The sequence below is a fragment of the Bos indicus genome, chromosome 11, assembly GCF_029378745.1.
Source record: "Bos indicus isolate NIAB-ARS_2022 breed Sahiwal x Tharparkar chromosome 11, NIAB-ARS_B.indTharparkar_mat_pri_1.0, whole genome shotgun sequence".
In the NCBI taxonomy this organism is placed as follows: Eukaryota; Metazoa; Chordata; class Mammalia; order Artiodactyla; family Bovidae; genus Bos; species Bos indicus.
The window spans coordinates 70,377,215-70,399,055 of record NC_091770.1 but is presented as its reverse complement, the minus strand read 5'-3'; the positions used below and the strand labels follow the sequence as shown (position 1 = coordinate 70,399,055).

At 48.2% G+C, this 21,841-nt stretch overlaps 1 protein-coding gene across 1 annotated transcript in view; it reads right to left on the bottom strand.

Annotated features, from left to right (window-relative positions):
• Positions 1-21,841, bottom strand: part of ALK (ALK receptor tyrosine kinase) — a 735,395-nt gene that overhangs the window by 63,200 nt on the left and 650,354 nt on the right. The window contains exons 10-11 of the mRNA XM_070798938.1: positions 13,583-13,677; positions 13,283-13,411 (exon numbers count right to left, since the gene is read on the bottom strand). Of these exons, the coding sequence (XP_070655039.1) occupies positions 13,283-13,411; positions 13,583-13,677 (224 nt within the window). The remainder of the gene's footprint in view (positions 1-13,282; positions 13,412-13,582; positions 13,678-21,841) is intronic.

The window sequence follows — 21,841 nt, the reverse complement described above, 5'->3', positions numbered from 1 at the left end:
ACTAAATAATGACCCCAAATCCAAGCAAATACAGTCATTCACCATCTATAAATGTATCTGATGCTATTCTTTATTATAAATTGGAGAAAGTAACCCTTTTTGTGAGTACATGATGAAAATTAACCAGCTGTTTGCCTTATCAGGGAAAAATGAAAACAATACATACTGTTGCTATTGTGAGGTTAAAACATTTTAACTCTTTAAACAATGGAGCAGCAACCTCTTCCAGGTGCCAGATCAATGTCTGATTATTTCTGTCTTTTTTTGATGTTAGCAGTTGTTGAAGCATAATGCCTAGATATGTTTATTTACTGAGAGTTGCAAAATTATGATATTCAGATTATATCCTTTTTCCATATTTATTAGTTGGGATATATTTTTAAAGAGGTGCTTCTTCTCACCTACTATTTGGTTGCCCAGTGATACAGTTCGTATAGGGAAGGCAGATAAATGCTCCATTCTTTCTCCTTGTTTGGAGCATTCAATGTAATGAATTGGTCATCTACCATGCTCTGAAGTTGACTAGTTGTTTGTATATCACTATGACTACATGAATTTAAACATATTTTGAGTTTTAATTAATAATTACTATTTCTTAATAGCTCAAACTGTCACATTTTTGGTGAGTGGTAGCGTCCTGAGTTCTTTTTTTTTGTTGTTGTTATTTAGTAGTTAAGCTGTGTCCTTTGGCCCCTTGCTATCTGGTGTGATGAAATGTTCCTTAGCCAGACCTGGGCTCAGCCATTTTTCAAAAACTTTGGTTTCTTTTATTGAAAAAAGGTATTTTAAGTATACAATCTGGGTGCTATAGAGACTTATTGCTAGTGGGTATGTGATTGTTTCTAGGCTTTTTAGTGGACAGAGCTAGGAAATACACAGGCTATATACACATGTGTGTGTGATTGTTTCTAGGCTTTTTTAGTGGACAGAGCTAGGAAGTACATAGGCTGTAAACACACGTGTGTGTGTGTGTGTGTGTATGTATACACATTTATATGACAAAGTATCCATGAGTTTACATCGACAGTTCCAAATCAAATTCAGGACTAGAGGGTTTTTAATTTAATCTCTTCTATAGTACATCTGTATTTATTTTTCCACACTGCAAATCTTGCTTCTCAAGAACAAAGGTGATAATGGAATTAGAATATTCTCTAGTTACGCGTACACTTTATGGTGCTTTGTCCTCACTCCTTTGTATTTGAGAGTTGGAAGGGACTACCTTACTAAAAATTTTTTGCTGTAAATATCCATGGGTTTTCAGTTTTGATATATGTTTGCTCAATTTTTGCATAGAGATTCAGAGAGGTTAAAAAAAATATGCTGTTACCACCAAAGGTGCTGTGCATCGTTCCAGGATCCTTAAATTGTTTTTAAATTTAGGAATCACTTGATATCTCTCTGGTCAGGCTCCTCACTTTTATTCCTACTCTTGGAACTGCAGGGTTTTTTTTTTAGATTTTATCTCGGGGACATCCCCAGTGACTACTGTTGCATCATATTCTGCCTTTTTTTTTTGATACAGCCTACTGAGTATAATTTAACTTCTTCATGATACTGCCATTTGGACTTGAGTTGACGGGGCTATTTGACCCTTTACTAAATGACTGTAGACATAAATATTTTCTGTTAACTCACTTTCTTCTCTCTTTATTGTCAGGTTTACTTTCTTAGGGCTTCAGGATGTTCTATGATTAGTCTTATTTGGTATCTAGTGTTGGGTGAGGGTGTGCGAAAGCACAGAGAATCTCTGTGCATTAGACTGAGGGGCAGCTAGATGCACAAAATCTTTATTTCAGGGTTTTGGAATGTATTCACATTTGATACTTGTATTTGGTGGATGGTGGAGCATACTAGAAGAATCTTCTAACCTCAGGTAAAAGGATGTTGTTGTGATTTTTCACCAACAGAACTGGGAATCTTTGGCCCTCTATTTCAATGTATTGAATTACAGTACACTGATGGGTCACTTCCACTCTCCAGTTTGTTTAATGTCTTTAAAACATGTTAGATCAGTAGATAGGGAATGGGGAAGAACTGTTACTTTTATCTCATAAGATGGTCAACCAGGCAGAAAAGTTTAACAACTGGCTTGCGATTATAGAGTAAAGTGAGGAGGGGACCATCACATTTATTCTTTTTACAACGTTGTTTCATTTGATCAATTTTCCATGTTGTTCTAGCTTGTTTCTCACACTGAACTATTTTGCATCTATACACACACACATATACATACACACACGCCTTGTTTGTTCATGCATTGCTTCTTGGTCATTTCTCTCTTATTCTGTTTTGATGATGAGACGTTAGGAGTGGGTAACAGTGGTAACAATAACAGCCGCTCTGACTTTCGTACTAGACATGCTCACAGAATGATCTGTTTTCACTTTTACATCCTTGTCTCCTAGGGGCCTCACACTCCCTCTGGATGGGCAGGATGCCTGCAGAAGCTGAGGTCACCCGGGGAGCAAAGACCAGAGGCCCACATCCCTGTCTGCTGGGAGCAGACATCCCTTCATGAAGAAGAACCTTGGAATGAGCCAGCTCCCCATCAACAGGGAAGTAAGTCTGGGCTGTTGAGATAAAAGCTGCTTTCAGGACTGAATTACCCTAAACAGCTCTGACACCCAGCCATCTGAGGCAGTTTTTAATAGCTCCTGTGATGGCTTCTTGTGTTCTCAGCCACCCTCTGTTCCCTGAGGGAAAGTGAGTAACACATGAGAGAAGAAATGTCACAGGAAAAATACTATCCTGAAAGCAGAACTGTAAAAATTAAGTTAAGGGAGGTCTCGGGGCTAATTTGGTTATTTCCCGAGTTGGCGTCAGGCCAGAGCTGTGTTAATAAAGTATTGGATATTGAGATGGGTGCTGTGGACTCACTCATATGGGGGTTACACACAACGGGTTTGGTTTTGAGGCTTAAGTGGGCTTAAGTGAGTCTCTGAGGAAATGCTCAAATCCTGCTGTTTAGCAGTAAGGACATATCCCTGGCTCCATGGTTGATGGAGCTGATTGGCTGATAGACCAAGTGAACTAGTTAGTAGGATCCAAGTCAGAAATCTGGGTGAAGGAAAAGAAGTGCTTCTCTTTTTCAGGGAGCTCTTCTGACTTTCAGTTGTGTTGCTGGACAAGCCCAGGCAGTGCCTTATTTTCCTTACTTATGAACTTTAATTCCAGAATTGGATTATTTTGTCAGTCACTTAATAATAAATAAAAATTAAATGAATAAAATATGTTATTACATTATTACAAAGTCACTGTCAATATTCACTATAAAAACCAAATCAGGCCTTTTAGACCCAACCACCTGGATTGGTTTAGGAAGCTGTCCTGGAGAAAGTTCTGGAGTCCCCATTATTTCTGGGACTCTGACACTCTTTCAATTTGTATTAAGGAGTGGGTCTTCTGGAGGCGTTCTTCTATGTCCTCACTCAAGTTACATGTTTCCCCCAAGTAGAGTATGAGGATTTCATCTACAAATTGATGATCAACTGGGTTGGAGGAACCGATTGAACAAAAGGATCCCACATGCAAAATGCTGTCCCCTTTTCCCTTAACACGGTTGGTTTTAAGAGGTCAAAAATTAGAATGTGTTTGAAAGTTTTGCAAAAAAAAAAAAGGAAAAATATGCCTAGAACACATATTTATGTATAAATAAAAAACTGCACAGCTCACAGATGGAGAAGGATTATAAATGAACTGAAAATGTATAGAAGGCAATCTATGAGGGAGAAGTGAACTGGCCCAATCTTTTCTGTAATGTAGTTTGATAATGTTAATAATATCACACACTTTATATTAGTATATTCTTTTATACCTTTCAGAGCAAATGATCTCATTTGCTCACCACAATAGCCAGCTCTGAGAAAGAACCGTGGCAGGTGATTATTATCCCTACTTTAGGGATAAAGAAAACACTGGGGCTGAGACTATATGACTCTTCTGAAGTCCCCAAGCTGGAACCACGGTCTCTAGGATTCTTTCTGATTCATTTTCCATCTGGCTATGGACTGGCACTCAGTAGGTACTTTGTGATATTTGAGTGTCTATGGAATGTTGAACAGAGAGGCTTAAGATTGCTGCCAAGATTTTGCCCCATCAGAATCCACAATGAACTCTCAGAGCTTCCTGGTGACTGGTTGCTCTCCTACATACAAAAGCCACTGCAGGTAGGCTGTTAGGGGGCCCGAATGATCTCTACATCCTGGTGGCCACAGCCTTGCATAATCCCCTCTGTTTCAGTACAGGCAAGACTTTTGAGTTGCTTCTAACCAAAAGAATATGGCAAAGGTGATGGGATATTATTTCCATGACTATGTGACATAAGACTGTAACTTCCATCTTGCTGGCAGACTCCCTATCTCTCTCTCTGTCTCTCTTTCTCTCTCTCATCAACAGCTTCTCCAGGAATTACTAACAACCACATGAACTTGGGAGTAATTCTTTCCCTAGTTGAGCTTTCAGATGAGACCCAGCCCTGGTGAACACCTTACGGAACTTTATGAGAAACTATGAAGCAGACGACCCAGCTAAGCTTGTACCTGGTTTCTTGACCCACAGAAACTGATATAATAAATACGTGTTGTTTTAAGCCACTGTGTCTATGGTAATTTGATACAGAGCAATAGATAACTGTCTGCATAACCCAAATTCCTCCCCAGAAGCCAGTGCTTTCTCTGGCCTCCTCTTTTCTGTGAGCACCCAGCTTGGAGGACCCTGGCTGGTCTGAGTTCTTCTCTGTGCTCTCTCTCTCTTCCCTGAATCAGTGAAGCCTAAGCTGATCCCACTTCTTGGCAATGGAGGGGCAGGCAAAAAGGAGCTGACTTTTGGGACCTAGCATTAGCATTTCAGGCATTCCTGTCATAGTTTCTCTGTTCAGTTCTGTGCCCAAACAAATTTTAAAAAAAGTCTTTCTGTCCAGGATCACTGAAGCTTTGCTGCAAAAAGCAAAGAGCTGAATAGGCTCTGAGGGGACGTGGGGTTGTTTTGCAGGCAGAACCAGCAAGTCTGAAGGAAGGATGGTAATTAAAAGTGGACTTCCCAAGTAACAAGTGCTTAATGCACCTGCACTGATGGAGGGGCCTTTGCGTCCTGCTGGTCTTGGAGCTAAACGGTACTAAGGCGTGCTGAGATCGGAGTTCCCGCATCATTTATTGTCTCCCATTTATGTAACCTTTCACTGAAACAAATGGGAAAAAACAACATGTTTTCTCAAGCCAGCCAAGAAGAGAGAGAAAGGCAATAGGTCCTCTCTGTTGCTGACAGGGCCACGGCATGGTGTGAAGGCATTTTGTCTGCAGCTTTGCTGTAATGCCAACCAGCACATCACGTCAGACTGGAGGTTCCTGAGGCCTTGTTGAGTCTGTCAGAGCTGGATGCTGCTGCACTATTTTTCCAGTGGGGCCCGGGGTCGGAAGGTTATTGGGAAGTTATGAATCCACTACTGATTCGTTGCTTTCTCAGCATACACTGGATTTCTCTTCAAAAATGATGCTCAGTTCAGCATAATTGGCAATGCTCCAATCTTGGATAGAGACCTTTGCACCACAGGGCAGGATAAAGTCAGAGCTGGGGCTTGGGGGACCAGTCTGATTACTAGCTGTGCTCAGGAAGGGATGCTGGAAAGGGACCTGGAGACTCCCTGTGTTGGGGTAACAGTGGCTTCCTGTCAGGCTTATGTGGGCCCAGCTCTGGGTGGTGTATTTTCCATGAGGGGCACTTTGGATTGTCCCCAGCTGCAGGCCCCGAGGCACCCAGCACAGGGCTTGATACAGAGCAGGCACCAGTACAGACTTGTTAAATGAAACTCAGCTTCGTGTGACTTTTATTCCCCCCTGGGACTGAGATTCAGGGCTCTGTGAACACATTAACTAGAAAGCAATGATGTCTTCTGTGTTGAACACTCAGTTGCACCTCCGAGTGGAAATGCAAGAGAAGTGGAAAGAGAAGATGGATGTAGCCAATCTGGATGCAGCAGGAGCATCTCCGTAACCATGGTCAGCAGCTGTGTGGTATTTGGGATTGTTCCTAATGGGCATGGAAGCTGACAACTTTGGGGTGAGCTGACTTAGTGGGAACCCTGGCTCTGCAGTTGACTGGTAGGGCAGGCGGCATAACCCTTCTGATTATGTCTCCTGAGTTTTAGAATGGGAAAATCATGATGGTTCATGCAGTACATTTTGGGTCAAGCACCTCTCTAAGCCCTTGACACCGATTCACTCATGTGAACCTTTCATCAGACCTGTGTGATGGAAACCCGAAGAACATAAGCTCCATTTTTTAATGTGAGGAAACAAAGGCACAGGAAGGAGAAGTGAATGGCTTTAAGTAAGTGGCAGAGTTGGGACCCGAATAGTGAAATCTATCCTGGGGGACTGGGTGAGGGGAGAGGCCGTAAGGATCATATAAGTGACCCCAAGAGTACTTAGTAGCTGGAGACACAGGTAAGCAGAGGAAAGGGGGCGTCTGCAAACCCATGAGACTCCGCTGCCCAGGGAGGGAGGTCAGCCTCTCTTCCAGGCTTTGGTGCCTCCCTCTACCTTCACCAGGTCCCTGCGGAAGTGCTGCCTCTCCTTCGGCCACCAAGCAGCCCCTGGGCCTTGGTGTCGGCCACCGCCTGGGGATGCTGACTACGCTGGAGGGACTTGAGTAGCAGGGATCATGAGTCCCGAGTCACGAGTCAGTTCTACGCCACCTGCCTCCCCGGAGCATGGCCATGCTGGCTCCCGGGGAAGGGAGTCTGTGCCCAAATGAAGCATGACAGCCCAATAGGAAGGGCGCCAAAGCTGCTGCAGTGACTAGGACCCATGGGTCTTGTTAGGGCTCGTGATTCCTGCGTCATCACAGCATGCTGGCTATAAATAGGTGATAATCTAAAATTAGTGAATGAGAGAACTCGCAGCACATGGTTTAACAGCAGGCCAGCTGAGCAGGGAGACGGCCAGTGACTGAAGGGGTTCCAAGGATTATATCTACAGAATCTGCCCAACTCTTACAGAGGTGCTCCCCCCAACTGAACCAGTGCCGACAGAAGTGCCTTTCATGTGCACCCGTGAAGGCTGGGGTGCACGGGAAGACGCCAGTTAGCTGCAATGATCGGCTCTCTTACAAGTGCGGGAGTGCATTGTACCTGCTGCACCGTTTTGCATGTTAGTGAAGATGCCTCTGTGTTCTGTTTAAACAAAAACTAACATTTTCAGTTCAGGGTGTTTCAGAGAAGAGAGATTCCTCCAGAAGACCCACTCAACAGTGGGATTCCTTTTAAGGTTTCTTTAAGGAAACTTTGCCCTTCCGAATGTTATCTGGCTTAGGAAACTTTATTTTTCACATGATTTTAAAGAAACATTCTTTAGCCTTTTACACAGCTGATATAACTTAGGGCAAGTTACTTCCTCTTTGTGGACGTCATGCTCCTCAACTGTCAGTATCATCATACAAGCAAACGAGACAATGCATATGAGAGTCCTGCATACTTCCAGCACCCGGCGGTGCTCAGGGATCGTGGTTATTATTGCTGTGTGAAGAGGAGACACAGGAGGCAAGGCCTTTGCTGCCTGAGAACTAAACCCTCGGAGCGGGCTGTGTGGCTCTGAGCCCGCCTCCTTCCCATCTCCAGGTCCACGCCCATCTGTAACGAGGATGTCAGGCTGTGGTCTGGGGCTCCTAAACTCTGTTTTAAACCAGGATTTGCTTGTGAGTTTGTTAAAAAGGCAGAGTTTGCCCTCTAATCCTCAGACATGATTTTACAGGTCTGCTGGGCCCAGGAATCTGCATTTTAACCAAGAGCACTCGTGGGTCCCCCTCACCCTGCCAGGTGAAAGAAACAGATGACGTGAGAACACACGTGGACGAGCCCTGGGCTGGATCTAGGTCCCTGACAGCCGACCTGCTTGCTTCTTTGTTCCTGCACTCCCAGATGGTCACTGGTTATTTTCCATTAACGATGCAATGAGACCAGGAGTCTAATCCGGGGTCCCCCTGGCGTGAGTGGGCTTCTACCCTTCCTTGTTGCCTCCCTCCCAGTTCTCTGGGGGCCTCCTGCCTTCAAAACTGGCACACAGTAAAGAGCCGCAGTTAACACAGGGGTCCCAGCTTCGTCTCTGCCTCCAGCCTGGCACGAGGTTGTCGGCAGTGCCCACAGGTGATAAGACAACAGGATTTTCTGGAACCGGATTAGATACGTGTTCTTTACTGGGCCTGCAGGGCTGGGGTGTGGAAGGCTCTGATGGAAACAAAGACTTCCAGTGAGTGAGAAGACAGTTCTGAGTGAGGGAGGCGGGCCCTGTGAAGCCTGCCTTCCAATAATGCTGTCATCCCCAGAAGGGCTTGCTTGGAGCATAATGGCTCTAGCTACAAATTCTATTAACTCTAATAGTTGTTCTGTGGTGAATGGATAATGCGTTTAGCAGAAATAGACCCAATCAATTTATGTGAAACACATAAAACTTTCTCATTGGAATTGGCATCTGTTGTTGAGTCATAGGAGCGTGTGTGTGGACAGTCTGTCCTTCTCACTTCTGGGCACGTTAGCAGTGCCATGGGTTAGTGAGCTCTGGCTCACTTATACTCTGTCCCTTCAGCCCGCAGAACCACGGAGCTGGGGATGACGAGGGGCCTGGAGACAGTCTACGTTAAACTTGTCTTTTAAATGCAGCTGCTTTTTAGCCTTTGTTTGTGTTTGTGTTGGCCCCGCAAACACCAGCTGTTACTTGGGGCTTTGCTGACAGGCATCAGCCATCAGATGAGGGGACAGAAGGCCAGGGAGAGGTGAGCCCTGCCCCAGGAGGACAGTGGAGGCCAGCAAGTGGAGGCCAGCTGGGGGTTCTGACTCCTGGTCCAGTGCTCTTTCCCACTCCTTTTAAATTGCTGTCCTTCCCCCCACCACCTTTGGCAAGAGATGTGTACTCAGAAAACAGTAAACCAACTGTCATCAGCCAACTCAGAGGCAAGACTTTGGCTTGAAGCCAGGATTCTGCAAGTTATGGATACCTGTGGGTTGGGCTGGTTCTCATATAAACTGAGATGATTCCATCCTGCCCTCCTACATAACATGTAAGCTCACAGGAGAAGGAGAGAGAGGTTAGAAAGCTGAGGCAGGGTCCTGAGGCCCAGGGCAGGGGGTGGGTGGGGATCCTGCCTGTCCTTACCTGGGCTTTTAGAGAGAGAGAGAAGGTGACAGAGCCTGCCTGCGCCTCTTCACCCCTAATGTTCATTACTGCCGGGTGGGGAGCAGGCAGAGAGAGAGAGAGGAAGAGAAGAGCTCTGCACCCATGATCGCATTATCCCAACCATTTGGATAGTGTAATTTTATGTGCAAAGCTGACAAATGTAATTTCCTAGCCTTAATACTTGCCCCATTTTCTCTCCCAGTTTCTTCATCTGATTAGCTGAAGTGACTCAGAAGCTTCTGAGAAGGTTCCATGAAGCACCTGGACAGGCTCTTTCCTGCCTGGATGCTCCAGTGGCTCAGCTCTGCCCCCTGGGCTGGGGGAGAGGAAACCCCCAGACTCCGAGGGTTAGGCCCTCATCAGAGGGAAGGGATGGCTTGGGGGATGTGAGGAGTGTTTAGAAATTTGGGAGCTTGTGAGTGATGGTTTTTGGAAGACCTGACTGGCCTTTGCATTTCCAGGAGCTGCTCTAATGCCTGCCAGAAGGAGAGTTGAAATGCCACCAGCCACCTCTGTTCCAGTCGAGCAGAAACTGACAGCACTGAACTTTGGGGAGAAATCTTATTATCCAGCCTCCTCCGTCCTTTACAGGGATGGCTGGGAGCTGCTTTGTTTACTGATCATACAGGGCCTCTTGTCTGGGACGCTCTCCCACCTCTTTTCCATGTAGAGTGTTATCTCTGAGAGGGAATTGGATACCCAAAGTAGTTCAGTTGGTTGAAGGATGCAGATTTCAGGGCCACATCCTGGCTCATTTTCCCACCAGCTGTATGGAATGCTTATGTTCCTCCCCATCACCTCCCTTATCCCTGCAGTGCTAACAACAGCAGGGGGCCCTGGGCTGGAGTGAGGGCTAGAGGAGTCAGTGCATGAGAGCCCCCCAGCCCAGGGGAAAGCATACTCACTGATTGTTCTTTCCTTTTCTTTCCTCCCGGCCTCAGCCCCCATTTTCTCTCCAGAGTCCCTCCCTGGGTAGAAACTCTGAGTTAGGTTAAGCTTGTCATCTACAAATTGGCACTTGCCATCTACCTCTACAAGGATCACATCACTAGCTGCTGCAACTGCTGACCTTTAACAGTCCCTGAAAGGAGTTCAGGGTGGAGATCAAGAATGAGTCACTCTGTGCTCTGGAAAAAGTGGCAGGACAGGCCATCAGATAGTTAGGTATTTTCAGGAGAAGATTTTATGAGCCCAATTCTTGCATTTCATCACATCTGAAAAAAGCACTAAAATCTTTCATGGTGACATCTACTCCTTGTGGCTACCAGTAACCTTCACGAGCCTAGCAGTGGCCTTCTACAAAAATGTGCGCCCAATTGCATGTATCCCCTTTCACCAAAATCACATATACACTGACCTTTCCCTCTGCCTCTTTAGAGCAGTTCCTCAGAGCTATCTGAAATGCTGTCTCCCGGCTACAGTCCTCAAGTTGCTCCAAATAAAACATTGTGCATTTTTTTCAATTGACAAGCTTCACATTGCAGACTGTGACTTGTGGGTTCACTGGCTGCCCTCTCTCCAGGGGCTGGAATTTCCAGAACCGGTTCCCCTCTTTGTTGTTGGAGCTGCACAGCCCCAGGGGCATGGGAGGTGCCAGGTAAACATTGCCAGGTGATTATCACTGAGTGGCTGTGGTCCTGACCTTGGCCTCTCAAGGAGCCGCCTGTACTTCCCCCTCCAGGTCCCTCCCTCATCACCACTTCTCTCGCTGTGGGCACCTTGAGCTCCACAAATCTTCCCAGCGTTTGTCCTCTTGTGCTCTCCTATTCTAGACGGTGAGCTCTCTGAGCTCCTAACCTGGGTCTGGACTGCCCACAGAGGAAGTGTGCAAGAACTGTGTTGGGGGGGCAGGTTAGATGAAAGCCAAGATGGTAGGCCTGTGCATGAACCCAGGGGGTGGCCTGTTTTCCCTGACCATGAAGGTGGGTCCTGGCTAAGTGCCGCTCCAAAGGGCTTAGTGTACCTTGTCGTGCAGAAGGTGGGGAAAGGAGGCCCTGCTCCCTCTCCCCTCATTAATCCTCCAGATGAAGACAGACACCCTCACCCTGGCAGGCCCATCAGATGGGAAGGTGCCTCCTGCTACAGGAACACAGCTGGGAAGGGGTGTCAGGAGCCCGCCTCAGCTCCTCGCTCACCTGAGCTGCTCCCTGACGTGGCAGTGGGCTCCTGGGAAGCACAGGCTCTGTTCGGTTCTCTAAAACCTGCCTGAGGAGGCTACTAAGGCTGCTTGGGAACGTGTTTGCCTCAGTGTCCTCTTCCTTTTGAGTTGGGGTCACCCTGGAAGGGGTCTAGAGACAGAACACCGACCCACAGCCACTTGTTGACACTCCTGCCTGAGGCTGGGGTCAGGCAGCCAAGAAAGGTTGTGTTCCAGCCCTGGCATCTCCACCCTCTCAGGCATCCACTTTCTCCTAATTTTATTTGGAGGTGTTGGTGGGGCACTGCCACTTTCGAGCCACTGTGAGATTTCATTAGTCTGAGTGGCCACTGGACAGACCCTTATTGATCAACCTTTTAGAGGCAGTGGGAGTTACATGGCAATAAACCTGGGAGTCAGGCAAGGCGGATGTCTGCCTCCTAAATGCTGGCTGCGAGGAAGACGCTGCTGACATTGGAAGATCGTACTCAAGCATCAATCACCTACAGTCAATCAATAAGTGTTTTTGGAGCCCCTGCTATGTAATCAGGGGCTGGTGGTGACGAGAAGTAGGGCTTGCAGTCATGTTTGCTGGGCATGTCCTGTATTTATCGCAGGGAGGCAGTGGTTAGCCAAGGGCTATGGAGGTGAGTTGCTGGGATGGGGGGTGGGGAGGGTGTTGAACGATCAATAGAAAGCTGCCCCCATCATGTTAGATGTTCTTGCAAACCACAGGGCAGAGGGGGAAGTAGAGATCATGGTTTAGGAGACCAGGTTCCCTGTTGCATGAAACAAAAGACAAGATTTTTTGAGGTTCTAGCTCAGGTGAAGGGAGGAAAGGGGGAAGGTGATGGTAAAAGCAGCAAACTCTTTCCTCTGGTTTGGCGGCTGGATTAGATCTGGTGGGAACTGGAAGGGATGAGAGTTAATCCTGCGACAGCATTTTAGGGGAAGGAAAGGAAAGGGTTTCTTTCTTCAAAGACAAAGCAAAGCTAATAATATTTGTTTAATAACTTGAGGGTCAATGCATTTAGTGAAAAGACATAGCCTTTACTTTCTTTTTCTATACTTTGTACTCAACAAAGATTTCACATTAAAAGTAGAAATAAAAGACTATCATTTATCTCTTGCTATCTTAATACAGAATTACCTTTTACAGGAAAAAGAGTATGGGTGGACTGCGGCTGTACCCCTGCCTCTCCGAGTTACTCATGCTGGATGGAGCCTCATACCTCCATGCACCGCTGGGTGACCCCCTCGACCTGCTAGTGTCGGGCTGGGTGGCCTTCATCAACTTCTCTGGGGCTGATCTAATAATCTCACAGATCTAATAATCTCTGACCAACCTCATACTGGGTTTAGAGACTCATTCCAAGAGACTTTCTCCTGGTACAGAACAGCTGAGAAGTCACGTCCATGGTTTAGGGCCAGGTGCTCAAGACGCCTGTGTTTGAGGCAGCAAGGGCCCATGAGAGGTCTTCCAGCCCACGGGAGGCTGAATCGAACAGCTTCAAAGGGGAGCCAAGCTTTGGGGAAACTCATCGAACCTGAAGCTTTGGGGTTTCACCACTGACGAGCTAGTCTGCCTTTGTGCAACAGATATCCTTGACCTTGGGCCCAACCCTCTTTATGAGGAGAAATCAATGGAAAGTTTGCTTTGTTCAGTAAGTGTGGAGTGGTTTCGAAGGACTGAGTTGAGAAAAGGATACCAGCTTGCTTCTCCCTTTTGTGTTGGGGCCTGGGTATTTCCCTGGCATGGAGGACAGTTGCTGCTTTGCACAACTTCTAGAAACTTTATTTTCCCAGAGAAACAGCTTCCTCTTGGAGCCCACTAACCAGGGTGTAGGTGATGTTCTTCCTAAAGGTTGACAATGTTATTCTTTAAACACAGCTCCCCACCCCAATCACAGCATATATTTTTTTTCTGCTTTTTGCAACAAAAAATTACTTCACTCAGACATGTGAGTTGAACTCTTACCTGTAGGGTCAAAGATGGGGGTTTCTTTCGATGGGTTCACCCAGGGTTTCAGCTCATTGTTCAGGTTTCTCTCAAACAGATTTCTTGACTTGGGTGCTGTGTTCTGTGGTATCTTGTCCTCCCCACTGACTGTAGAGTAGAGAAGAGCCCATGGGCTGAGTTAAGGGAGGTTTGGTTTAAGGGACATGGAGGAGTATGCCCCAGGGAAGGTGGGAGAGACCAGGGCTTGGGTTGAGGAGGGACAGTGAGGCTGGGATAGTCTGGGCTGGGGGACAAGTGCCAGGGACAGGGAGCACTCACTGGTGAGGTAGCAGTCCAGGCTGACGGAGATGTTGTCAAAGGCCACCGTGGCTCTGGATCCTTGTCCCCACCACGCGACAATCTGTAGCCAGAACCTGTACGTGTGTCAAGAAAATGTGTGAGGGACGACAGGGGTGTGTCGCATCTTAGGATTCAACATCCTGCCCCATTTAATTGTGAAGACCCAGCTCGCCTAATCCCAGGGAGGTGGTGAGGGGGAGCTGTAAGCATCTCCCTACTTTTTCAGCAAAGAACACTTCCCTCTCTGAAGGACTGCTCCACAGGTTAATGAAATGTGGGGCTTGGGGACTGAGAGCAGGACTCCCCGATAGTCTGAGGAGACTCTTTGTGCTTTCTGTGTGGACAGGGTAGACGGGAAGTACTGGGCTCCATATCTTCTGGTACTCATGGGCAGAGCTGAAGCCATTATTAAGCTACTGAGACGCTTCTGTGCCCACTGAAGAGGGCCTCTGTCCCCCATGTGTCCTGTGCTTGGTTACCTCAGGTAGCCTGATCTGCCCCTGCCTCCCCTGGATTCCTCATTATCCAGCAACTGAAGGGTTAACTCCTCACACAGAGCGAGGTCTCTAGAAACCTGGGTCTTGTTCAGTATCAGAGATGACTGGGGTTGGTCTGTGCAGTGCTTGACTGATTACTAAATATTAAGTGATTTGACTATGATCTTTGGGGGTGATTGTAAGTAGTATAGAGTGGACTGTAAGTGTTAACAGTAAACCCATGAGATACTGCTTCTTTCCATTTCTTTCACAGCCTTGGAGGGTCAGATCCTGGGACTGTGGCCAGGGGAGGCTTTAGAGTCTGATAAATGGAAAATACCTTTCATTCATTTGTTTCCTGGGAAGTCATGCTTCTGGAAGACTTCAGTCAGCCAGGCCTGAATTGCTGTAAAGTGAATTTCCTCAGAACTTAAAAAACTCTCCCACCTTTCAGAAAGTCAGTCCTAGAGGACCTGCAGAAACATGCATGGCCTCTGGTGTGGATGTTAAAACATCAAGAGAGACAACCAGTGCCCATCAATTGGTGACTGGATGAACCACGTACAATGGAATACTATCCCTGATAAAAAGGATTGGGTGTAGTTCTAGGCGGGGCTTCCTCAGTGGCTCAGTCATAGAGAATCTGCCTGCAATGCAGGAGACACAAAAGACAGGGGTTCAATCCCTGAGTCAGGAAGATCCCCTGGAAGAGGGCATGGCAACTCACTCTGGTATTCTTGCCTGGAGAAATCCATGGACAGAAGAGCCTGGGGGGCTACAGTGCATGGAATCTCAGAGTCGGACACAATTGGAGTGACTGAGCACATGCACATAGTTATAGGCTACAAAATAGATGGATCTCAAAAACTTTATACTAGGTTTAAGAAGCCAGACAGTAAAGACCTCATGACCCTATTCATATACATTTTTCCATTTATATGAAACATTTAAAATAGGCAAGTCTATACTCAATATGCCAGCAAATTTGGAAAACTCAGCAGTGGCCACAGGACTGGAAAAGGTCAGTTTTCATTCCAATCCCAAAGAAAGGCAATGCCAAAGAATGCTCAAACCACTGCACAATTGCACTCATCTCACACGCTAGTAAAGTAATGCTCAAAATTCTCCAAGCCAGGCTTCAGCAATATGTGAACCGTGAACTTCCTGATGTTCAAGCTGGTTTTAGAAAAGGCAGAGGAACCAGAGATCAAATTGCCAACATCCGCTGAAGGAGATCAGCCCTGGGATTTCTTTGGAAGGAATGATGCTAAAGCTGAAACTCCAGTACTTTGGCCAGCTCATGCGAAGAGTTGACTCATTGGAAAAGACTCTGATGCTGGGAGGGATTGGGGGCAGGAGGAGAAGGGGACGACAGAGGATGAGATGGCTGGATGGCATCATTGACTCGATGGACGTGAGTCTCAGTGAACTCCGGGAGTTGGTGATGGACAGGGAGGCCTGGCGTGCTGCAATTCATGGGGTCGCAAAGAGTCGGACACGACTGAGTGACTGATCTGATCTGATCTGATAGAGATTTAAAGCAGAGTAGTCAGTGAGTGAGTGAACGGCCACGGGGTAGAACCCCCCGCCCTTGTGCCCATGAGCAGATGAACTCTTCTCCACGTGCAGAAGGGTTAGATGCTAGGGTCAGAGAAGAACTACTGTCTCTGGTGGAGAAAGACTTGAAATCAAAGGCAAACTTTTATCTAAATATGTACTGTGTACGTATTTGTACACAGTAATTCCATCTATGCCTTCACCTGTCAGGTGAAATCTGCTCACTCACAGTCCTTCTTATTTGAAAGTCACACTTAGAAGATCTCAATCTGGTCAGTTCTAAAGAGGAAATAACTGAGTCCGTTGTACTCATGGCCAACCCTACAGTGCCCGCAGGCCACACTGCCCATGATGGGGTCACAAGCCCCTTTAGGAGAGATGTGTGAAGAGGGTTGGTGGTTGGCTGAGTGTGGAAAGACGCATGCCCAGTGGAGGATTCCCAAACCTGTTCTGGGACACCTGGGCTGAGTGACTGTGCATGAGGTATGGGCAGCGCATGAACCCACCTGCCTTGTCTGGTCAGCTGTTGGCACCTGGCACTTGCCCCTGAGAGGCATCTTTCATTACGACCTTGAAAAGCACCCACTGAAAGGATTTTCATTTCACATAGACCACTCATGTCTATCCACTGGGTCCTACTTTAGATCTCTAAGAAATCAGACAGGAATGCTGCCTTCAAGTTCTCTCCCAGTGAAAAGACCAACGGTGTAGAATCAGTTAGAAGAAGGTGACTACCATACAAGAGGTGCAGGTAAGATGCTCTGAGAGCTCAGAGGAAGGAGGCATTCCACCAGGCTGGGGGGATGCAAGCACATCACAGAGGAGGTAGTCTTCAGGTTGGTTCTGAAGGAAGCAAAGGACTCAAACATGTGGACATGGGGATGGAGAGCAGTGAGGGGAGGGGGTCTCCAGGAGAGGGGCTGGACTGGGAGGTGGGTCAGAGTGGGAGAGGGCCCCCCGAGCTCCAGTGTGAGGGCTGTGGAAGGAGGAAAAGATGGTTAGGGTTAGTCCAGGTTCGATGCACGATACTGGATGCTTGGGGCTGGTGCACTGGGATGACCCAGAGGGATGGTATGGGGAGACAGGAGGGAGGAGGGTTCAGGATGGGGAACACATGTATACCTGTGGCGGATTCATTTCAATATTTGGCAAAACTAATACAATATTGTAAAGTTTAAAAATAAAAAAAAATAAAGAAAGAAAAGATGGTGAGAGGCCCGTAGGTCTCATGCACCTGCATCAGGTTTCTCCAAGAGTCTTGGCGAGGTCGGAGCTATGGTTTCCCTGGATCTCCCCAGAGGACATGGTGTATACATGGACTCTGGACTGGAGCCTGTGTAACCCCCAGACACAGCCAGACCCAGGATTCTCAAGGGACAAGCACGTGCTCTAATAGTGCAGTCTTACAGTTCCGGAGGTGAAGGAGACACAGCTCTGAGGGAGCAGGAAAACAGGTACATAGGTCCACTTGGAAAGGACGACCAGAAAGAATCCTGCTCCCAGGTGGAAGAGCAGGGAGGCCAAGCTGCCTGATGCTCCCGCACGTCAGTGGGGAAGGGGTCCTCCATCCACCTTTCCAATTCTCCACTCTGGTTGTCATCTCCTAGTCTGACCTCCAGAGGCAAAGGGGCCAGGTCAGGCACTGGTTTCACTGTTGAGCCACATCATGGGAGTACCTGCCGGGAGGGCCTGGGGTACCCCAGCAAGTGACATCCGGTACCTGTGGAGCATGGGGGCGAGGGCCAGAATCCCTGTTATCCCTAACTGAGCCCTTGCCCTAAATGCATGTCTCCTCTTGTCCCTCTGCTCTCCCTGCCCCTCTCCTGCCTTCTTTCTTATGACTAAGCGATTGAGAGCTGCAAAGTTCTCAACCAGCCCCTGGGCCTCTTAGCATGGATGGCAGGATGCAAGCTGGTGCTCGAATGGTTTCTAAATGGAAGAGTTTCTAAAGTGCTCCGCAAGGCAACGGCAGTGGCAGCTGCTGTTTAAAAGAGTTTGATTGACACTGGGAATTGCACATATTTTGAGTCAGGAACACTCATAACAATCAGGGAAGACTCAATCAGATGCCGAATCAGATGTAAACATGTGATGCTGCCTCTGTCCACCCAGGAGGCCATGCTGCCAGTTCTTCCCCAATGCTCCAGACTCCAGAAACTGCAGGGAAGGGACAGGTGGGACAAAGGTGGGCCATGCTGGGAAGCAGAGGAGGGCAGGGGTGAATCGAGACAGTCTGGGAAAGGGGTCTGGGGATGCTGGTGATGGGGCAGGATGGGAAAGAAGACCCAATCTGGGAGCTTCTTGCTGGTGGGGGCACTGGCCAAGAGATCATGTGGCCATCAGGGCCACCCAGATTCAGGCTTCTCTACTTTGGATGGCATCGGATTGTGTATCTTTCCCAAAGAAGACTCTTGAGAGTCCCTCAGATAGCAAGGAGATCAAACCAGTCAATCCTAAAGGAAATCAACTCTGAATATTCATTGGAAGGACTGCTGCTGAAGCTCCAATACTTTGGCCACCTGATGCGAAGAGCCGACTGACCCTGATGCTGGGAAAAATTAAAGGCAGGAGGAGAAGGGGATGACAGAGGATGAGATAGTTGGATGGCATCACTGACTCAGTGGACACTAGTTTGAGCAAACTCCAGGAGATAGTGAAGGACAGGGAAGCCTGGAGTGCTGCAGTCCAGGGGGTCACAAAGAGTTGGACACTACTTAGCGACTGAACACCAACAAGTGAAGAAGAGTTTGCTCCTGGCTCTGCTCGCTCTCCTTGCTGGAGATGGTGGGAGTCCTCAAGGCTCTCAGAGTCTTTCTGGTTTAACTACTCTTCACTGTTGAGCTCCCCCAAAGTACAGACCCTAAATCACTTTGCACAGCCAGCCAAGGTCTTGGGTCTTGGGTTTTGCACATACCAGGCAGCCTGCTCTGGGTCTGAGGTGAACAAGGTCCATGCCACATTACTTCCCAGATGGCAGGGGCCGGGTGGTTCTAACACGTGCACAGGTCACTCTGCTGCCCCAAAGCCTTTGCTCTGTGTGGGGAAAGGAAGCAGAGCCTCATGGCTGGCCGAGCCTTGCTCTCCCTCTCCACAGGCACCCTGGTCATGGAGAAGGAAGAGCCAGCTCCCTGGTGCTTGTCCAGCTCCTTTATGGAGCTGTGCCATTTCAGAACATGGCAGTTGAGACCCTCTGTCCAGCCCTCCACATTGGGGATCTCATTCCTTGTCCCTCTGTGGTTCACACCTGCTCAGCTCTTTCTCTTTCTCCAAAGAAGACATTTTTGATGGCCTGGGTGATGCTGCCTTTTTCCATTTTTTTCCAGCCAGTGGCATTTGGAGCTTGTTGCTAAAACACGCTTGGCTAGAGATCTTGGTTGGAACCTGGCTTTGCATAAAGAACACATCCCCTGACTCCATCTTACTTAGCTTTACAGAGAGGCCTGTTGAAAACTGACCTGGGGGTTGGGGGCTTCTGGGAGGTGGCCGTTGGGGCAGAGGGCCAGGTTTAGAGGGGCAGCGGCCTTGGTACTGGTTACCTCCCAAACGCATGGGGCCGATCTCTGCCTGGGTGATGCTCAGGCAACTCACACACAGCTCAGAAAACACACAATCCTGCTCAGGCATCAGACTGTTAATGGACAGTGGATATAATGCCGTATTTGCCACCCTGCCAGCCTGAGGGATGGAGAAACCTAATTAAGTTCCCTTAATGATTCTAAGTAGCTGACAAAAAGGTGTATGTCTGAATGTGGACTGAGGGAATAGGGAGGCTTTGCAGGGAGACTAGAAAGAATGGCTGGGCTGGGTAACAGGCGTTTAATGGATGGCACAGCGTCTTGGATTCCTCGGTAGAGCACTTAGTGTGCTTGGAAGGCAGAGCGCTCCACCTCCCTCTCTGCAGCTGGGGCTCATCTGGGCTCTGTCTGCTTAGGATAGAAAGGGGAGATGCTGCTGAGGAAAAATGCTTTCTCTGGTTTCTCACTGTGCACTTGATTTGCTCGGCAAAAGTCTTCTAAAATGGACTGTCACAGAGCTTGGGCCACTGTATGCATTTCTATTAGAATAATGTATGTGATGACAAAGCCCTCTGCACCCATCCTATTATCTGTGTAATTGACTTCAGTTACCGCTGAAAAGGAGGGGCTGATGGCCAGCCTCAGGGGCCTGGAACCAGTCCTGGCTGGGATCAGTGTGGCTAGGGCTGGGCTCTTGTGCCCTGATGCTAGGGATCTTTGGCTCTGGCACAGGAGAGTAGGGGTGGGCTGGACATTCAAGGCCAGAGTTATTACTGGGAGATCCCTCTGCCTCCTGAGGTCCCACTCACAGAGTAATTTACCATCTCCCGACTTGGTCTCCTCTCCGGGCAAAATGAAACCAAGAACAAGGTTGACAGGGGAGGTTGGGGGGAAGTCAGTACAGAGCAATTCCAGGACTAATAAGGGCCACAGAGCTCTTTCACAGTGAATCTGGCTTCTGCAAGGGAGCCCTTTGGGGTGGAATAGGGGAGAAAATGAATTTTCAGTTCAGCCGTGCACGCGTGGAGAATCACTCAGACTCAACGTTGTTGGGCCCAGCCTTCCAGGTGCTGGCTGTCTCTGCTCATTTTGGAGGCTGCCACTTACGGATCTGGTTCCCACACTTGCTCTGGCATGCCACCCATCAGAAAGGAACAAGGATATTCTGCCAGATCACATGGCGGGGAGCAGCCCTGTGCTAGCAGGTTCCCAGTTTACTCTTCCACTCTCTCATTCTGGGTCCTGTGTATTGAGTTCTCTCTGGGCCCCAGGCTTTCAGGAGGAAAGCTGAAAGGGAGATCTTGCTTCCTGGAGCCCTGGCCCATCAGGGGAGGTATCTGTGCACAAAAATACCTGCCCCAGGAGCTTGAGGGTGTCATGGGTCCCAAGGAAGGAGAATTAATGCATTTTCCCAGGGGGAGAGGGAGGGAGGGAGAGAGAGAGTGTGTACACTTGAGAGAGAGCCAGCTTCTTAGGCTGGATGTCCCCTTCTGAGTTACTGAGGCTAGATTATCTCTGGGATGCGAGCATAAGAATAGAGTTTATGAAGGAAGGGCAGGGACCTCTGGGAGCATGGTCTGACTTGCCAGGTCACACAGGAAGACAGTAGCTGAGGGAAGATGGGAATTCGGGCCTCTTGCTTTCCAGATAGAACCATCGAAATTCATTAATCTCATGTATCCTCTTACGTCCTCCATACTGGGTTTCCCAGGTGGCGCAGTGGTCAAGAATCTGCCTCCCAGTGCAGGAGATGCAGGTTCAATCCCTGGGTTGGGAAGATCCCTGAAGTAGGAAATGGCAACCCACTCCAGTATTCTTGCCTAGAAAATCCCATATACAGAGAAGCCTGGCAGACTACAGTCCATGGGGTGGCAAAGAGTCAGATGTGACTGAGTAACTGAGTATGCACATAGGTCCTTCATACTACTGGTGAACATACATACAACAACATACATACATACATACATCATACATACAACCAGCCCCTTGGAGCCACTGGGGGCTTGGAGGGCCATCCAGAGCTGGAAAGCACCCATACCCTCTCATTTCAGAAACACTGGGATACCTGTTTCACCTTTCTCAGGACACACTCAGGCACTTCCAGCACAGACCTCATCCTCCACTCCTGCTTCTGTGTGGCCTGTGGCTTGAGGTCTTAGATGCTGCTGCTAGAGATGGTGGCAGTCCCCCATCCCCCGCCCTCCCCCCCGCCATGGAGAGGAGATCCAGGGGAAGGGTGGTTGCTGACTCCCTTCACCCGATACAAATATCTTCATGAGAGTGAATAAGTGGCCTTGGCTCTCTGTTTGGGGAGGTAGTTTCAAAAGGTAGAGTGACACAAAGAATGGATTGTATACTTGGCGGGACCCCAGGGAAGTCACTGAAACTTGTCAGGTGCTATCTTGTTTTTTTTTTAAATGTATGTAATGTGAGTATTTCCATCAGTTCAGCCGCTCAGTCGTGTCTGACTCTTTGCAACCTCATGGACTGCAGCACGCCAGGCCTCCCTGTCCATCACCAACTCCCGAAGTTTACCCAGAGTCATGTCCATTTAGTCGGTGATGCCATCCAACCATCTCATCCTCTGTCAGCCCCTTCTCCTCTCACCTTCAATCTTTCCCAGCATCAGGGTCTTTTCCAATGAGTCAGTTCTTCACATCAGGTGGCCAAAGTATTGGAGCTTCAGCTTC